The sequence below is a fragment of the Ranitomeya variabilis genome, chromosome 6 (assembly GCF_051348905.1).
Source record: "Ranitomeya variabilis isolate aRanVar5 chromosome 6, aRanVar5.hap1, whole genome shotgun sequence".
Taxonomy (NCBI): Eukaryota; Metazoa; Chordata; class Amphibia; order Anura; family Dendrobatidae; genus Ranitomeya; species Ranitomeya variabilis.
Genome location: NC_135237.1, coordinates 41,155,537 through 41,169,945, shown reverse-complemented (window position 1 = coordinate 41,169,945; position 14,409 = coordinate 41,155,537). Strand labels below are relative to the sequence as shown.

Sequence of the window (14,409 nt, the reverse complement as noted above, 5' to 3'; positions counted from 1 at the left end):
TCTTTATACTGATTTCAAACGGATTGACCGGCAGATAAGAACTATTCTTAAAAGACCTCAGACTGGTATAAAAAAAACTGTTAATAACCATTATCGATTTTCCACAGCTCCCATTTCGAGGCTTATCCACTCTCTACAGGTTTCTACCCAACCTAGTTCTCGATAAACCCGAAATGCCTGGAAATTCCTTGTCTGCAATCAATGGCTGAGGAAAGTCATCACTGCAGCCAGTGATTGGTTGTATCAGTGACTACCAGGGAGCAGGTAAGCAGTGACACAGCTCCGCGAGGCTCTGTGCTTGGAATTTTGCATTCATTTCTTATTTTACACCAGTCTAAGCTCTTTAAAAATATTTGCATCCCCTCGACATCCCCTTTATTTTCTCATTTTTATCACTGTCTTTAAGGAGTTATTCCTTTCTTTAGAAGTTGTCACCTATCCATAGGATTGGGGATACGTTGCTGATTAGTTGGGGGTCCGATCTCTGGTACCCCCACACATGAGGAGAACAGGCTCTACAGTGCCCCATCTGAATGGACAAGTGGAAGGGCATGTGCACCAAAGCTCCATGCATTCTCCAATAGAATAGCAGAAGAAGCGGAGAGCTGTATTTGGCTACCACTGGCAGCCTCATAGAGAATGAATGGAGCGGTGGTCAAGTCCAACCACCGGTTCATTCAGATGGGCATTTCAAATCTCAGTTCTCGTGATTGATGGGGGTTCCTGCAAGTTGACTTCCCACTGATCAGCAAGTTATCGCCTATCAGATGGATAGGTGCTAACTTCTAAAGTAATTATTTTTAATTATTTTTATGTCAAGTACAATGACCCTTTATTACAGTTTTGCCTCTCAGTGTTACTTCTGGCTCACATTGGTGTTCTCCTGAATTTTATATGTTGTCTTCCTCTATCGTTTTCATATGTGATCCTTTGGCAATCCAAACATTGACTCATTTTTACCTGACCAAACTATTTGGCACTAATTTACAACCTTGTTAGTCCCTCATAATGATCTTTTGTCTAAATTGCGTATGTGTGACTCAATTGTAATTTACTTAGCACGAATCGTCTAAAATAGCCGTAACATTTTACACCTTGAAGAACATTACATCTGCCTGAAAAGGATCACATGACCTTTCACATCACATAGTATAGCACAGCCAAGAAAGGAAGACTATCATAGCCAGTGTTAAAGCAGAAGCAGGAAATGCAGCAGCTGTCTTATGGCGAATCTGGATAGTGGGAGGACGCTACTGATCAGAAATAGAGATAGGGAGCTAAAACACTGAAGCAAAGGTACAAATAGTGTGTGACTGCACAACAGTGAGGATTAGTGTTTGAGGAAAAGAAAATAGTGTCATACACTTTTTTCACAGCAATTAGAGCCTTTGGGATACTTTCAAATCATCACAAATTGACAAACCATGATTGAACTACATGGGGAAATTTGGGAAATCTGACAAATTAGAATTTTGAAAGATTCATTCATCTATAGTAACTACCCTAAAAATCAATGTCGACGCTTTAACAAGACTTGTGAGGCAATTATAATTGGTTAATGTTTCTTTTTCTTTACTTAGATTTAATATTTCTATCTCCAGTGTACTTACGTTTCTTTCTAACTCTGAGATTCACTGGAGTAACATCTGCTATCACCCCTTCTGAAGGTTCACAGTCTTCTGGACTCCTCTATAAAAATAATAGTGAGAAGTTGAACCGTAATATAAATTAAATATTAATTAAAAGACCACAAAAAAAGTTGTAAAATGCACATCTACCATATAGCAAGTGTTTATGCAATTTTTTTAAACTTCATTATTTTACTATGGGCACCATAGTACATAGATATAATTAGGATTTTTAAAAGACCCATTCAATACATGTGAACATTGCATTGCATTTCGCATTTTGTTTCTCCATGTCATGCTTTATTATGTAATGTTTTAATCCATCAATGCAATTTGAAGTAAAACATGACATGCTAACAATATGATTAAAGCAAAACTATTAAAATGGAAAACAAAATAATGACATTACATTTCATATCAATTTTTATGATTTCTTCTTATGTATAATGTCTATCCAACTCATGGAAAGTTCCAAAATGACAAAAATCACACTCTACTAAATCTAAAAATCATAGCAGTAGCGCCTATCTCAGAAGAATTATTGCAAATTTGTTTTTACCTTAAAGGTCCAATTAGAAGACCAATTTTAGATTGTTAAAGATTACTGATTAATAGTAAGTTTAGGGCAGCAACTCAACACAAATAAATTGATACATAAGTAGTGGTTGCAAGTATGCCAAAAAGAGGATGTCTTGTCTGGCTCTGGATGGGTGCCCAATAAATTCCAATTTATTTTGTTCTTTTGAAATTTGGACTGTACAATAATTATTTTTTATTTGAAGATAATTTTTATTTACAGTGCCATGGTACCGCCATGGGCTCTAATGTCACACCAACTTATGCTAATATCTACATGGTCGCCGTAGAATATAATTTCATCTATACATCTTCATATTGGATGCACATTTGTCTGCTGGTTGAAATATATTAATGACATATTTGTTGTTTGGACAGGTTCTGAGGAGCTACTTTCTGAATTCCATTGTACATTAAATCAGACCCGCATTGTGCAATCCTGTAGATATGCTATTAAATTTACAATATAATATACATTAAAACAATCACTGTCCCTTATAGACACCAAGATTGTGTAGCTCCTTCACATCTCAAGACTTACGAGCTGAATAGTAGATGTTGATTTGGCTTTCCTTGACTGGTCATTCAAATGGGATTCCAGTGGGAGGTCGTGGGAATGTGTTAGGTGACCATTCACTAGTGATAATCCCTGCATAAAATATTGGAATATGATTAGAAAATTGTGAAATTATGCTAGCTCAAAGAATGTGTTCAATGGAGGAAAAAAAAACTCACTACACCAATTCCAGTAACCAGAAAAAAATAACGTTTTGTGTATTTAAGATCTAAAACATTAAAACTAAGGGCATACATAAAATCATGGGATCCTATACCAAGGGTTCATATTGGGCCCCCTAATGTAATCCCAATCAGGTTCTTGTAAACACATGACATTGAGGCAATAGTAAAAATAGTGGATCCCTCTTGACCATGTAGATGCCATGGTCGTTGTTCACCACAACAACCACAGTGGTTATGCTGTTGCAATTAGAGATAGCTTCGATTGCAGCATCTGCTGGGTATGGAGTGGTCTTGCCACAGGAGTCAACTGTATGCCATCCCTTCCAAATTCTACTATATGTATATAAGGCAGATGTCAGAGGAAGTGGGAGGACACCATGTCCATGAACTTAGGAACCCATAGTAGCTGCATAGTGTGCTGATACTGGCTGATTTAAACCCCCATAGGTACCACAACATGTGTAAAGGCCTCCATACATATAAGGTAGCTGTCAGGCAAACAACCATCCGGCAAGCAGATCTCTGCCCACCCCCCATATACATCAATGCTCGGTTTGACCAAGCGTTCCTGTGTCCTCTGTGAAAGAGCCACTCCAAGACTCAGAATTGGCAATTAAAATTCAATAGACGGGATAATTTTCTAACCCAACAACATTTGCAAGAGCAGAGTTGGGAGAACCCCCTACACATTAGACTGTCGGATGATTTTGCCAGCATCAGCATTTTTTTATTTTTTTTTTAAGAAAAATCACCATATGAAAAAAAAAACCCAAAACATTAGTGATTAAAGAAAATACATATGAAAAGAAAAAAATGATTACAACAATAGGTTGTTTTCTGATGACAATTTCCTTTTAAGTCTGCTGCTGAATCTATTCTGTGTTTTTTTCTTTGCTGTAGGATAACCTGGGTTGCTTTACAGTTGAGAATGTGTTGGTTCAGGATAAATCCGGAGTACAGGAATTTCACTGTGTAGTAATGTTTAGTTCTAGAATCTGGAATTTAAACAAACCACAAGAGCCCTCAATTATGTCTAAGCCACCACTTTTCTATGAAGTCCTCCTGCAGCCTAATGTTCCATTATACTTCTATTTCTGAACATGCAATGGTTCAAAAATAGTCTGATCAGATTGATAGGCCTGCTCCACTCCACAGGATGACATTAATAGTTGGAGCATTCCTAAATTGAAGCCAGTTATCAATGTAGGCTTTAAATAGAAGCTACACATCAAAAGCACAAATTCCTTGGCTCCATACGTAAACAGCTTCAGGTTCTTCTGATGATGAGCAGACTGAATACACTTGTTTATGCTGAGCAAAGTTCTTCAAGTTGAGTCAGACCAGATGTCATAAAGTGCTCCACTGACTGGGAACAGTAGACAAAAACATGTGAATTGACTGGTATTTCACCAAGTTCCTTGACTAGTGCCAACTATGTATCCAATTTTGATTCAGTATTAACAGATGAAAGATAAAAAATGGATTATTTCATTTGTTAAGGACTCCAATCTTGTGACACCAACTATGGACATAGGATTGCAAATTTTTTACATGGAGCATAATTTTGCATGAAAAACAGCGGAATATGGTATTGTGGTCAAATTATTTATACAGCTACCTGAGGCTGGCCTTACAGTGATGTGGTGGTAGAATAATGGATAAAAGAGATGTCACGCACCTGTCCCGGATCCGGGCTTTGCACTCCTCACCTCTTTCCGCTAAGCTCTGTTGGGCTCCACATTGGTCTTTGCAGATAGCCCTATGTAATTCCATGTAATCATCTGCCAACATCTATATAAAGACTACCAAGACACACACCTGTGTCTTGGTATTAGGGCTTTTAGTGTTTGTGTAAGTGGGTTGAGAGCTGGCTCAGGGATAGGAAACAAAGGGTGGTTATTAATGGAGCACACTCGGACTGGGTCGCGGTTAGCAGTGGGGTACCACAAGGGTCAGTATTGGGCCCACTTCTTTTTAACATATTTATTAATGTACCTTGTAGGGGGCATTCAGAGTAGAATTTCAATATTTGCAGATGACACTAAACTCTGCAGGGTAATCAATACAGGGGAGGACAATTTTATATTACAGGATGATTTATGTAAACTAGAAGCTTGGGCTGATAAATGGCAAATGAGCTTTAATGGGGATAAATGTAAGGTCATGCACTTGGGTAGAAGTAATAAGATGTATAACTATGTGCTTAATTCTAAAACTCTGGGCAAAACCGTCAATGAAAAAGACCTGGGAGTATGGGTGGATGAAAAACTCATATTCAGTGGCCAGTGTCAGGCAGCTGCTACAAAGGCAAATAAAATAATGGGATGCATTAAAAGAGGCATAGATGCTCATGAGGAGAACATTATTTTACCTCTATACAAGTCACCACACTTAGAATACTGTGCACAGTTCTGGTCTCCGGTGTATAAGAAAGACATAGCTGAACTGGAGCGGGTGCAGAGAAGAGCGACCAAGGTTATTAGAGGACGGGGGGGTCTGCAATACCAAGATAGGTTATTACACTTGGGGCTATTTAGTTTGGAAAAACGAAGGCTAAGGGGTGATCTTATGTTAATGTATAAATATATGAGGGGACAGTACAAAGACCTTTCTGATGATCTTTTTACTCATAGACCTGAGACAGGGACAAGGGGGCATCCTCTACGTCTGGAGGAAAAAAGGTTTAAGCATAATCACAGACGCGGATTCTTTACTGTAAGAGCAGTGAGACTATGGAACTCTCTGCCATATGATGTTGTAATGAGTGATTACCTACTAAAATTTAAGAGGGGACTGGATGCCTTTCTTGAAAAGTATAATGTTACAGGGTATATACACTAGATTCCTTGATAGGGCGTTGATCCAGGGAACTAGTCTGATTGCCATATGTGGAATCAGGAAGGAATTTTTTTCCCCAATGTGGAGCTTACTCTTTGCCACATGGTTTTTTTTGCCTTCCTCTGGATCAACATGTTAGGGCATGTTAGGTTAGGCTATGGGTTGAACTAGATGGACTTAAACTCTTCCTTCAACCTTAATAACTATGTTACTATGTTACTATGTTTCTGAGTCCTGTTTGTGTTCAAACTGTTCCCGGTCTCCTATCCACATGCGGACTTCCAAGACCTCTGCTACCTGTTTTTAGTATTCTGTATGACTGTGGCTTTCAGGACCTCTGCTACTTGTTCCTGGTCTTCCAAGACCTCTGCTACCTGTTTCTGGTCTCCTGTTTGACTGTGGCTTCCTCGGCATCTCCTGTCCACCAGTGGCTTCTAGGACCTCTTCTACCTGTTCCCGTTCTTCCAGGACCTCTGCTACCTGTTTTTGATCTCCTGCAGACTGCAACTTACAGGACGTCTCCTGTCCACCTATGGTTTGCAGGACCTCTGCTACCTGTTCCCGGTCTTCTAGAACCTCTGTTACCTGATCCTGGTTTCCTGTCTGCTTGTGGCTTCCAGGGTGTCTACAGTCCACCTGTAGCATTTAGGACCTCTGCTAACTGTTCAAGTTTTTTTTCCCAGACCTCTGCTACTTGTTATCGGTCTCCTGCCCACCTGCGGCTTTCAGTATGCCTACTTTCTGCTTGCAGCTTTCAGGACCTCTGCTGCCTGTTCCCGGTCTTCCAGGACCTATGCTACCTGTTACCGGCCTGCTGTTTCCCCACAATTTCCAGACTTCTGCTGCCTGTTTGTAGTCTCCAGGGCCTCCATTGCCTGTCTGCAATCTCCTGGACCTGTCTGCTGCACCAATGCTTGAGGCCTGTGTAGCCACCTAGACCTTCGACTTTGAGGATCCACTTCACCTAGTGAGCCTAACAGGAGTTTGACCCATAAAGGCAACTTCTTGACAGGGCTTTGGGGAGGGAGTCTCTTTCGAAGAGCTAAACACTGTTCTTCACTAATGAGGGTCAAGTACTCAAAAATGCCTATTTGAAATGAGGTTTTACCTTAACTTTTACTCCTGGTCATGTAGCAAAACCTGTTAAAAGGTTTACCATTGACTGATAAGCAAGCTACCGCCATCAGGTGGTGCTGTCAGGATTGTTTTCTTTTCTTTTATTAGCTAATTTGCATATTTTATTCCCCATAGATTAACTTGATGCTCTTGGGCTCAAATCCAACAGGTCCCCTAAATATCACTGGTCTATAATATGGGTATTTTCATATGTGCCAAAGGAACCTTTTAGGCCCTAGACTCCGGGGACCAATACAGCTGCAACCCATGTTCCCACTATAGTTATGCCGTTGTTGCATTGCCAATAAGACACCATAGTTTAACATTGTAGAGGCCATCTTCCCTACCATAGTTGGAATTGTTAAAAAATGGAGGTGCAGAGTACACACAGCGGCTTCAAGGCACAGTACTCCCACAAATATGGATTGCAGAGTACACACGGCAGCTTTTTTGCAGAGTGCGCAGTCACAATCTGTCTCTCACTCCAGCTGTGTCCTATCCCTACATAAATGAGGGCAGAATGGCAGCAGCACTCGTAATCCGGCCTTTATACAGGCCGGGTCACGCGCTGCATTGGACCATCCATCACAGCCATGCCGTTACCTAGCATGGCTGTGATGGCTCCAAAAGTGCACAGTCAAAAATTATGTTGATTGGCTGTGCAGCAACTTTTCAACAAGCTTTATTTGACCGACGATCCCGAACACTAAACCAGGGGCAGAGTACACACTAGGTGACCGATAGGGACCTCAAACTTTCCTGTTCTGTTTCACTCATCCCTATTAATACCATAATTTTGAAGTATTGAGGTCACTGTACCATCCAATACTGCAAATGGGACTGCAAAGGAATTAGGGGTAGCAGCAACATTTGAAGTTTGTGCAGGGGTGTTGTTGGAGATATGAGAAGTAAAACGTATCTGTGTTGCAAACTCTACAGACAAAGAAGTTGTCATGGTGGTCTGGACTGGGTTATATGTAAAAGATGAGAAAAGTTAACAATCCCTATCATAAAGAACATCAAGTGTAATTCACTATATATAACTTTACAGTAATCGCTGATATTGTCTGTAGAAATCTACCAATACATGGTCACTGTATGTTGGTAATGCTGGGCACAACATATTGGGGCGTTGAAATGGTAAATGTATGGAAAAATTATAATTTACTCTCCTCGAAATCTGTTCTGTACTAATGTTTGGACAACTGAGATGTGTGTGTGTGTGTGGGGGGGGGTATCTCCACAGGTTTAGCACCTCAGGGGCTCTGCAAATAGGACATGGTGGCCGAAAACCAATCAAGCAAAATTTGCACCAAATGGTGCTCCTTGTCTTCTGAGTCCTGCCATGTGCAGATACAGTAGCTTATGGCTATGTATAGGGCACTATAATTAAGTAAGAAGTTACCGAGTACTTTTTTCAATTATTACATCTTGTTAAAATTACAGTAAAAACAATTGAACTAAAACTCTAAATCACAAAAGAAGACTAGATGACCCACACAGAGACAAGCTAACAAAAGCAGGGCAGGTAATAGAAGAATATTAGCAAACTGATGGGAACAGTTAGGAGTCGGACATATGAAAGGGGGTGAAATTAGTAGTGGAAAATCTCTTTAACTTGATTTTCCCAGTTGGGTTGCTGTGTTACAGAAAAAAAACTGGACTAAATATGAATATCTGCAAAAAAAAAAATACTAATAAATTTACATTTCTCATCCACATTCTTTAATGTGTAAATTGTCTCTTGAGAGAGGAAGAGGACTTGAACTCTAGTACCACCTATTGGAAGTAGAAATCCTAAAAGTCAGTATGGACCCTTGCTACATGACTTAGGATAAAAGCCAAACCAGAATCTCAATTTGCGAGCAAGGGGGACTAGAGTCTGTACTGCTAATAAACTTTAAATTTTGTTTAAATTCATAGAAAAATATATCTATAATTCACAAATTCGTATTCGGTTACATTCATGATTGGAATGAGGGGTACATATAAAATCAGTCAAGAAATACCCCGGGTAACTGGTTGAGGGTTAGGTCAGGACACAATTAGATTAATATAAAAAAACCAGTAAATTCAAATCCTGTAATATGGCCATATGAGACAAGGAATACCTATGAGGAGGCGACATTAGGTGAAACGCGCGTTGAGTATATCGAATGTGGTGCAGGCAGCACATACACAATAAGTAACTACCTTTCATAACTAAACTTATATCAAAAATACTTTTCCTTGGCTTTGACTGTTTAGAAAGATTATGCATATCACTCATGATTAAAAAGCTTAGGATTCCAGTGTTATCCTTTATTTTGTCAACTTTATAGGCAGCATTTATACATTGGTCTGAGCTTTGTCAGTAATTGTATATGAATAGGTATTCTTTGTCCATATTACAGGATCTGAAATTACTGTTCTTTTGATATTATTAATCTTCTTGCGTCCTGACCTGACCCTAGACCAATTTCCCATGGTATATCATCACTGATTTTATATGTACCATTCATTCCAATCATGAATGTAACTGAATATGAATTTGTTAATTAAATATATTTTTTTTTCTAGGAATATATAAAATGTAAACTTTATTAGCAGTACAGACTCTAGTCCTCCTTGCTCGCAGATTATGTTGAGTCACTAAGAATATGAGTACGTTATAATAAGATGCTGAACTGGTATTTATTTAAAATTCAGAATCTCAATTTGCAGATACGTGTTTCGGGGTGTTGCCCCTCCTCAGTGCAAAGCAGAAGATCCGATTTAGCTATATGAGAGGCCTCTAACTGGAGTGTAAGGGATTTATTGAAACAGAGGCAAAGCCCCACGAAAAGCAGCAGTCCAAAAAGATACGTATAAAAGGTATAATTTTATTCACAAAATCACATGGTGCAGAGGATCATAGCAACAACAAAGGAAAATACAGAAGAGAAAAGTTAAAAGAAACGCTTACAGGTCGGCAGAATACAAACTGAGCCTAGTAGACAGAAATCTGTTCTCATAGTATGTATGGAAATACAAATACCACCCTGTCCGCATGGGTCCACAGGTGAAATAACGCAGAAATGATCAAACTACATGTGGATAAATAAATAGATAGACCCAGCTTAGGGATAACTCAGTATGGACATAATAGTCCTACCCACAGCTGAATGTTCACTGCTCTAAGTAAGGCAATAGAATATACCATGCAAAAATGCACTTATTACCTGTGGCAGGGGTGGTAGAAGTGGCCCAGAGGATCCGCCAGACCGCCCCAACGCGCGTTTCGGTTGGCACCTTCGTCAGGGGGCATGCCGGAGCTTCCAAATGCCGGTGTTTTTATCCCAGTGCGTACCGGAAGTGATCCCACCGCAAACCGGAAGTGACGCATGCGTCACCGCGGCAACCGCGACGCCGGCCGGCACCCGCGTCATGTGACCCAGGGCATCTGAGACACGTAGTCCCCACGTGACCAGATGCCCAGGGACACATAAAGATACAGGAGACCAGCAGGGGAAGCGGGGACGTGGCGCGCATGCGTACTGGCCCGCGGGGGGATGAAAATCATAGAGAACATGACGGCAGGTGTACAACCCATTACTAGAAATGTGCAAATGGCAACCACTGATAGAGAAGCAGTCTTTTCTCAAAGAAGATCGGTACAGCACGCATGGCAATGAAAAAACAAGTACCAATAAAAGAGCAACAATCAGGAGATAGATTATCAACAGCTATTACAGTGGGTACAAATTATGATATAGATAACACTAAAAATATACACACATTGAATAATAACCTGTAAACAAAAATAAAAGAAAACTATACATAAAGACTTATTATACAGACATATATATATGGATGTATGAATACACCACATGTATCTCTTGATGGTATGGACTTCCATGGTGGATAAACGAAATTCAAACAAAGTAGATAGGGATTTGTGCAGAGGACACACCCGGCAAATGGTATACACATATTCATACCTAGGAAATAAGAATATATACATAAATATTAAAAGAATAAAATAACTGATCTGTACCTCCACCACAACAATTAAAGTGACCACAAGATATAACTAACTATGGATCATAAAAATGAAGCAAAAGGGAGATTTTCGTTTAAGCCTAAGGGGTGGACTGTTTGTAACGTCCAAATCCACCTAGCTTCGGATTGTGCTAGGCGTTGTGTCGAATTCCCACCTCTAATATTAATATCAAGGGCATCAATGCCCCTTACTCTAAGGAGATCACTGTTACATTGGTGAAATTCCCAAAAGTGTCTGGGTATCGTTTTGAGAGTGGAAGCGTCCCTGTGGCCAAGTGCGGCCTGTATGCCAAGTACGTGTTCACGCACTCTTACTTTAAGTAGGCGTGATGTAAGACCTACGTAAATAAGGCCACAAGGGCATACCGCATAGTAAATTACATATCTTGTCGTGCATGTAATAAACTTCTTGATTTTATAGATCTTGGATCCACTTGAATTAGTGAAGGTATCACTTCTATCAATGTTACAACAGGCGACACAATGGCCACACGGGACGCATCCACTCCTACGATTACCCTGGTTGAGAAATGTAACTCTAGATACTTCTTCATAATGACTCCGGGTGAGTAAGTCACGTAAATTCTTAGATCTCCTAAATGTTACTGGTGGTCTCTCGGGTAAAAATTTAGACAAAATCGGGTCAGCCTGCAATATATGCCAGGATCTAGAAAGAGCCGCACGTATTGATGCAGAGTGACAGTTGAAATTAGTAATGAATCTACTCTGGTTATCTGAATGTCTCCCAGTATTAGTATGTTTATAGAGTAAATCATTACGGGGAGAGTATCTTGCCCTGTTGTAGGCCCTTTTTATAGTACGGCGACTATAGCCCCGCTCAAAAAAACGGTTTTTCAACTCTTCTGCCTGTCTTTCAAAATCTGCATCAGAGGAGCAAATACGGCGGAGCCGTAAAAATTGTCCAATGGGGACTGCTTCAATCATGTGCCGTGGATGAGAGGAGGAGGCGTGCAGCAATGAGTTCGTGGAGGTAGGCTTCCTATAGACATCTGAATACATTTCTCCGTTGGGGCCTCTTTTGACAATCACATCCAAAAATTCAACAGAATCAGAATTGGAAGTATATGTAAGTCGAATATTCAGATCATTGCTATTTAAATCAATCAGGAACTTGTCAAGTTCCAAAGAAGAACCCTGCCAGATCAGGAATATGTCGTCGATGTACCGTGTCCATAATGGGACATGGTCCATTGACGCATGCTGACCTGACCTTTTAACTTTTCTCTTCTGTATTTTCCTTTGTTGTTGCTATGATCCTCTGCACCATGTGATTTTGTGAATAAAATTATACCTTTTATACGTATCTTTTTGGACTGCTGCTTTTCGTGGGGCTTTGCCTCTGTTTCAATACGTCTCTGTGACGATTGTCCATATCTCGTCCATACATATATTGGTATATTATGCAGATTTTTTTACCTCTATATTTGATGATATTTAATGATAATAAACACCAATGCTTTTCATTAGTTATTGTTATGTTATTGCTGTGTTCTGCACAGGTTGCTCTTTTGAAAAAATGGACTACCGAGCTAAAGAAAAGACATGGCTCGGCCAGATGGATCTGGTGTTTGGAGATGTGGCGACAGCTACACAACAATCTAGTGACCACAAGTGGGATGATTTGTGTTTTTCCATTCAGAATCTACTTATCAAACGCACCAAGTTATGGTGGAATCGGGCCTTCTTAGAAAGATATATCTCCAATAAACTTATTCCCAGAGGCTTACGTGTCAGGGTCATCCCTGCTTTTCCGGTGGATGATGAGGTGTTTGTGGCCAAGTGGGAGGAGGCGTGCAGCAATTGTTCGGGTATATTTATGCAACTTTTGATCAATTTGAACACTAAAACTATAGGCGAACTTGACAAATCTATTGATCTTGCCCAGACTGAATTAAAAACTGGGTGCCCATCTGAAAAAATACAAACTTTTAATCATGACTTGGAGAAATTATTGGACCTTACGGTGAAGAAAATTCATGAGTCCCAAACGTCTAAATTTAATAGAGATGTGAGAGACTTTAGAAATAAATCCGTTTACCAATGGCGTAAACCATCTTCTAATTCTACCCATATGACACGGACTCCATCCTATTCTTCCGTCTCCTCACTAAGTGACCAGTCGGATGCACCATCCATGTCCATGGTCACACGTTCGGGAGCACCTAATAAGAAACAGTCTGAGTATACTTTCCATCCATATAGACGTCGTGATCTTTCCCCTGCTGATTACAGAAGGAAGGACAATAAGGTAATTAACTTGAGCCATCATATTCACTCTGATGTAGACCTTTCACTTTTGAGCAAGGGTCTTTCGTTTTCTCCGGTGATGGGCTTCGATACATTCACGGCAATCAAAGACCTTCACATCTTTGCTAGATCACTGCTTTTTAAACGCCATTTCTATGATGACAGCTTGCACCAATTATTTCCAACAGAGGAAGAACAGGCTGCACTGAGGGCCTTGGAGGATCTATCCATCGAACATAATCTTCCGGAAGGAGGTAAGATACCTCCCTCTATTCGTCCCCATTCCAAAAAGTTTCCATCGCTTTCTGCATGTGCTAATATTGACATATTTGTACAGGCAGTTACAAAAGATCTTTTGAAAATTCCACCTTACAATCGATATGACAATTTAACTAGGGAGGAACGCAACCGCCTGAATGCCCTTCAAAATATGCCTGATGTAGTAATCAAGTCGGCAGACAAGGGGGGTAATATCGTGATTTGGCCTAAGACCTTGTACGAAAAAGAGGCATTTCGCCAGCTTAATGATAAAGTCTGTTATAAGAAACTTACGTACAACCCCTTGTCTGCCTTCTGTTCTAAACTTGATACTATTATCAAAAAGGCAACCATCAGGGAGACTATCACAAAAGATCTAGCATTGGCACTGGCGGTTCAGGAACCTACCATTTCAACTCTTTATCTCCTTCCCAAGTTACATAAAAACATCAATGCCCCACCGGGACGTCCCATCATATCCGGTAGGGGTAACTATCTTGAAAATGTTGATCGATGGATAGATTCAGTCCTACAGCCGCTGGTCTGCAACCTGCCATCATACCTAAAAGACACTGGTGAGTTCCTTCGGAGAATTGATGGGCTGTCCATTGAACCTGACTCTCAATTCGTGACCATCGATGTAGAGTCCTTATATACCAATATCCGTCATATCGATGGCCTTCGGGCCGTCAGATATTTTCTGGACATGTCGTCATTCTCCGAGGGGATGAAGAACTTTATAGTGGAACTTTTAGAGTTCGCTTTGACTCACAATTTTTTTATTTTTAAGGGGTCCTTTTTCCTACAGCTCCAAGGTACAGCCATGGGAGCGCCTTTCGCGCCATCCTATGCGAATCTGTTCTTGGGGCTGTGGGAAAGGGACCTCTTCCTGTCAGGTCAGCATGCGTCGATGGACCGTGTCCCATTATGGACACGGTACATCGACGACATATTCCTGATCTGG

The 14,409-nt window shown here is 40.4% G+C and overlaps 1 protein-coding gene across 1 annotated transcript in view; it reads right to left on the bottom strand.

Moving 5' to 3' along the window:
* The window catches only part of SLC39A12 (solute carrier family 39 member 12), a 56,963-nt gene that overhangs the window by 10,090 nt on the left and 32,464 nt on the right, over nucleotides 1-14,409 (bottom strand). The window contains exons 8-9 of the mRNA XM_077271818.1: nucleotides 2,746-2,853; nucleotides 1,611-1,689 (exon numbers count right to left, since the gene is read on the bottom strand). Coding sequence (XP_077127933.1) covers nucleotides 1,611-1,689; nucleotides 2,746-2,853 — 187 coding nt within the window. The remainder of the gene's footprint in view (nucleotides 1-1,610; nucleotides 1,690-2,745; nucleotides 2,854-14,409) is intronic.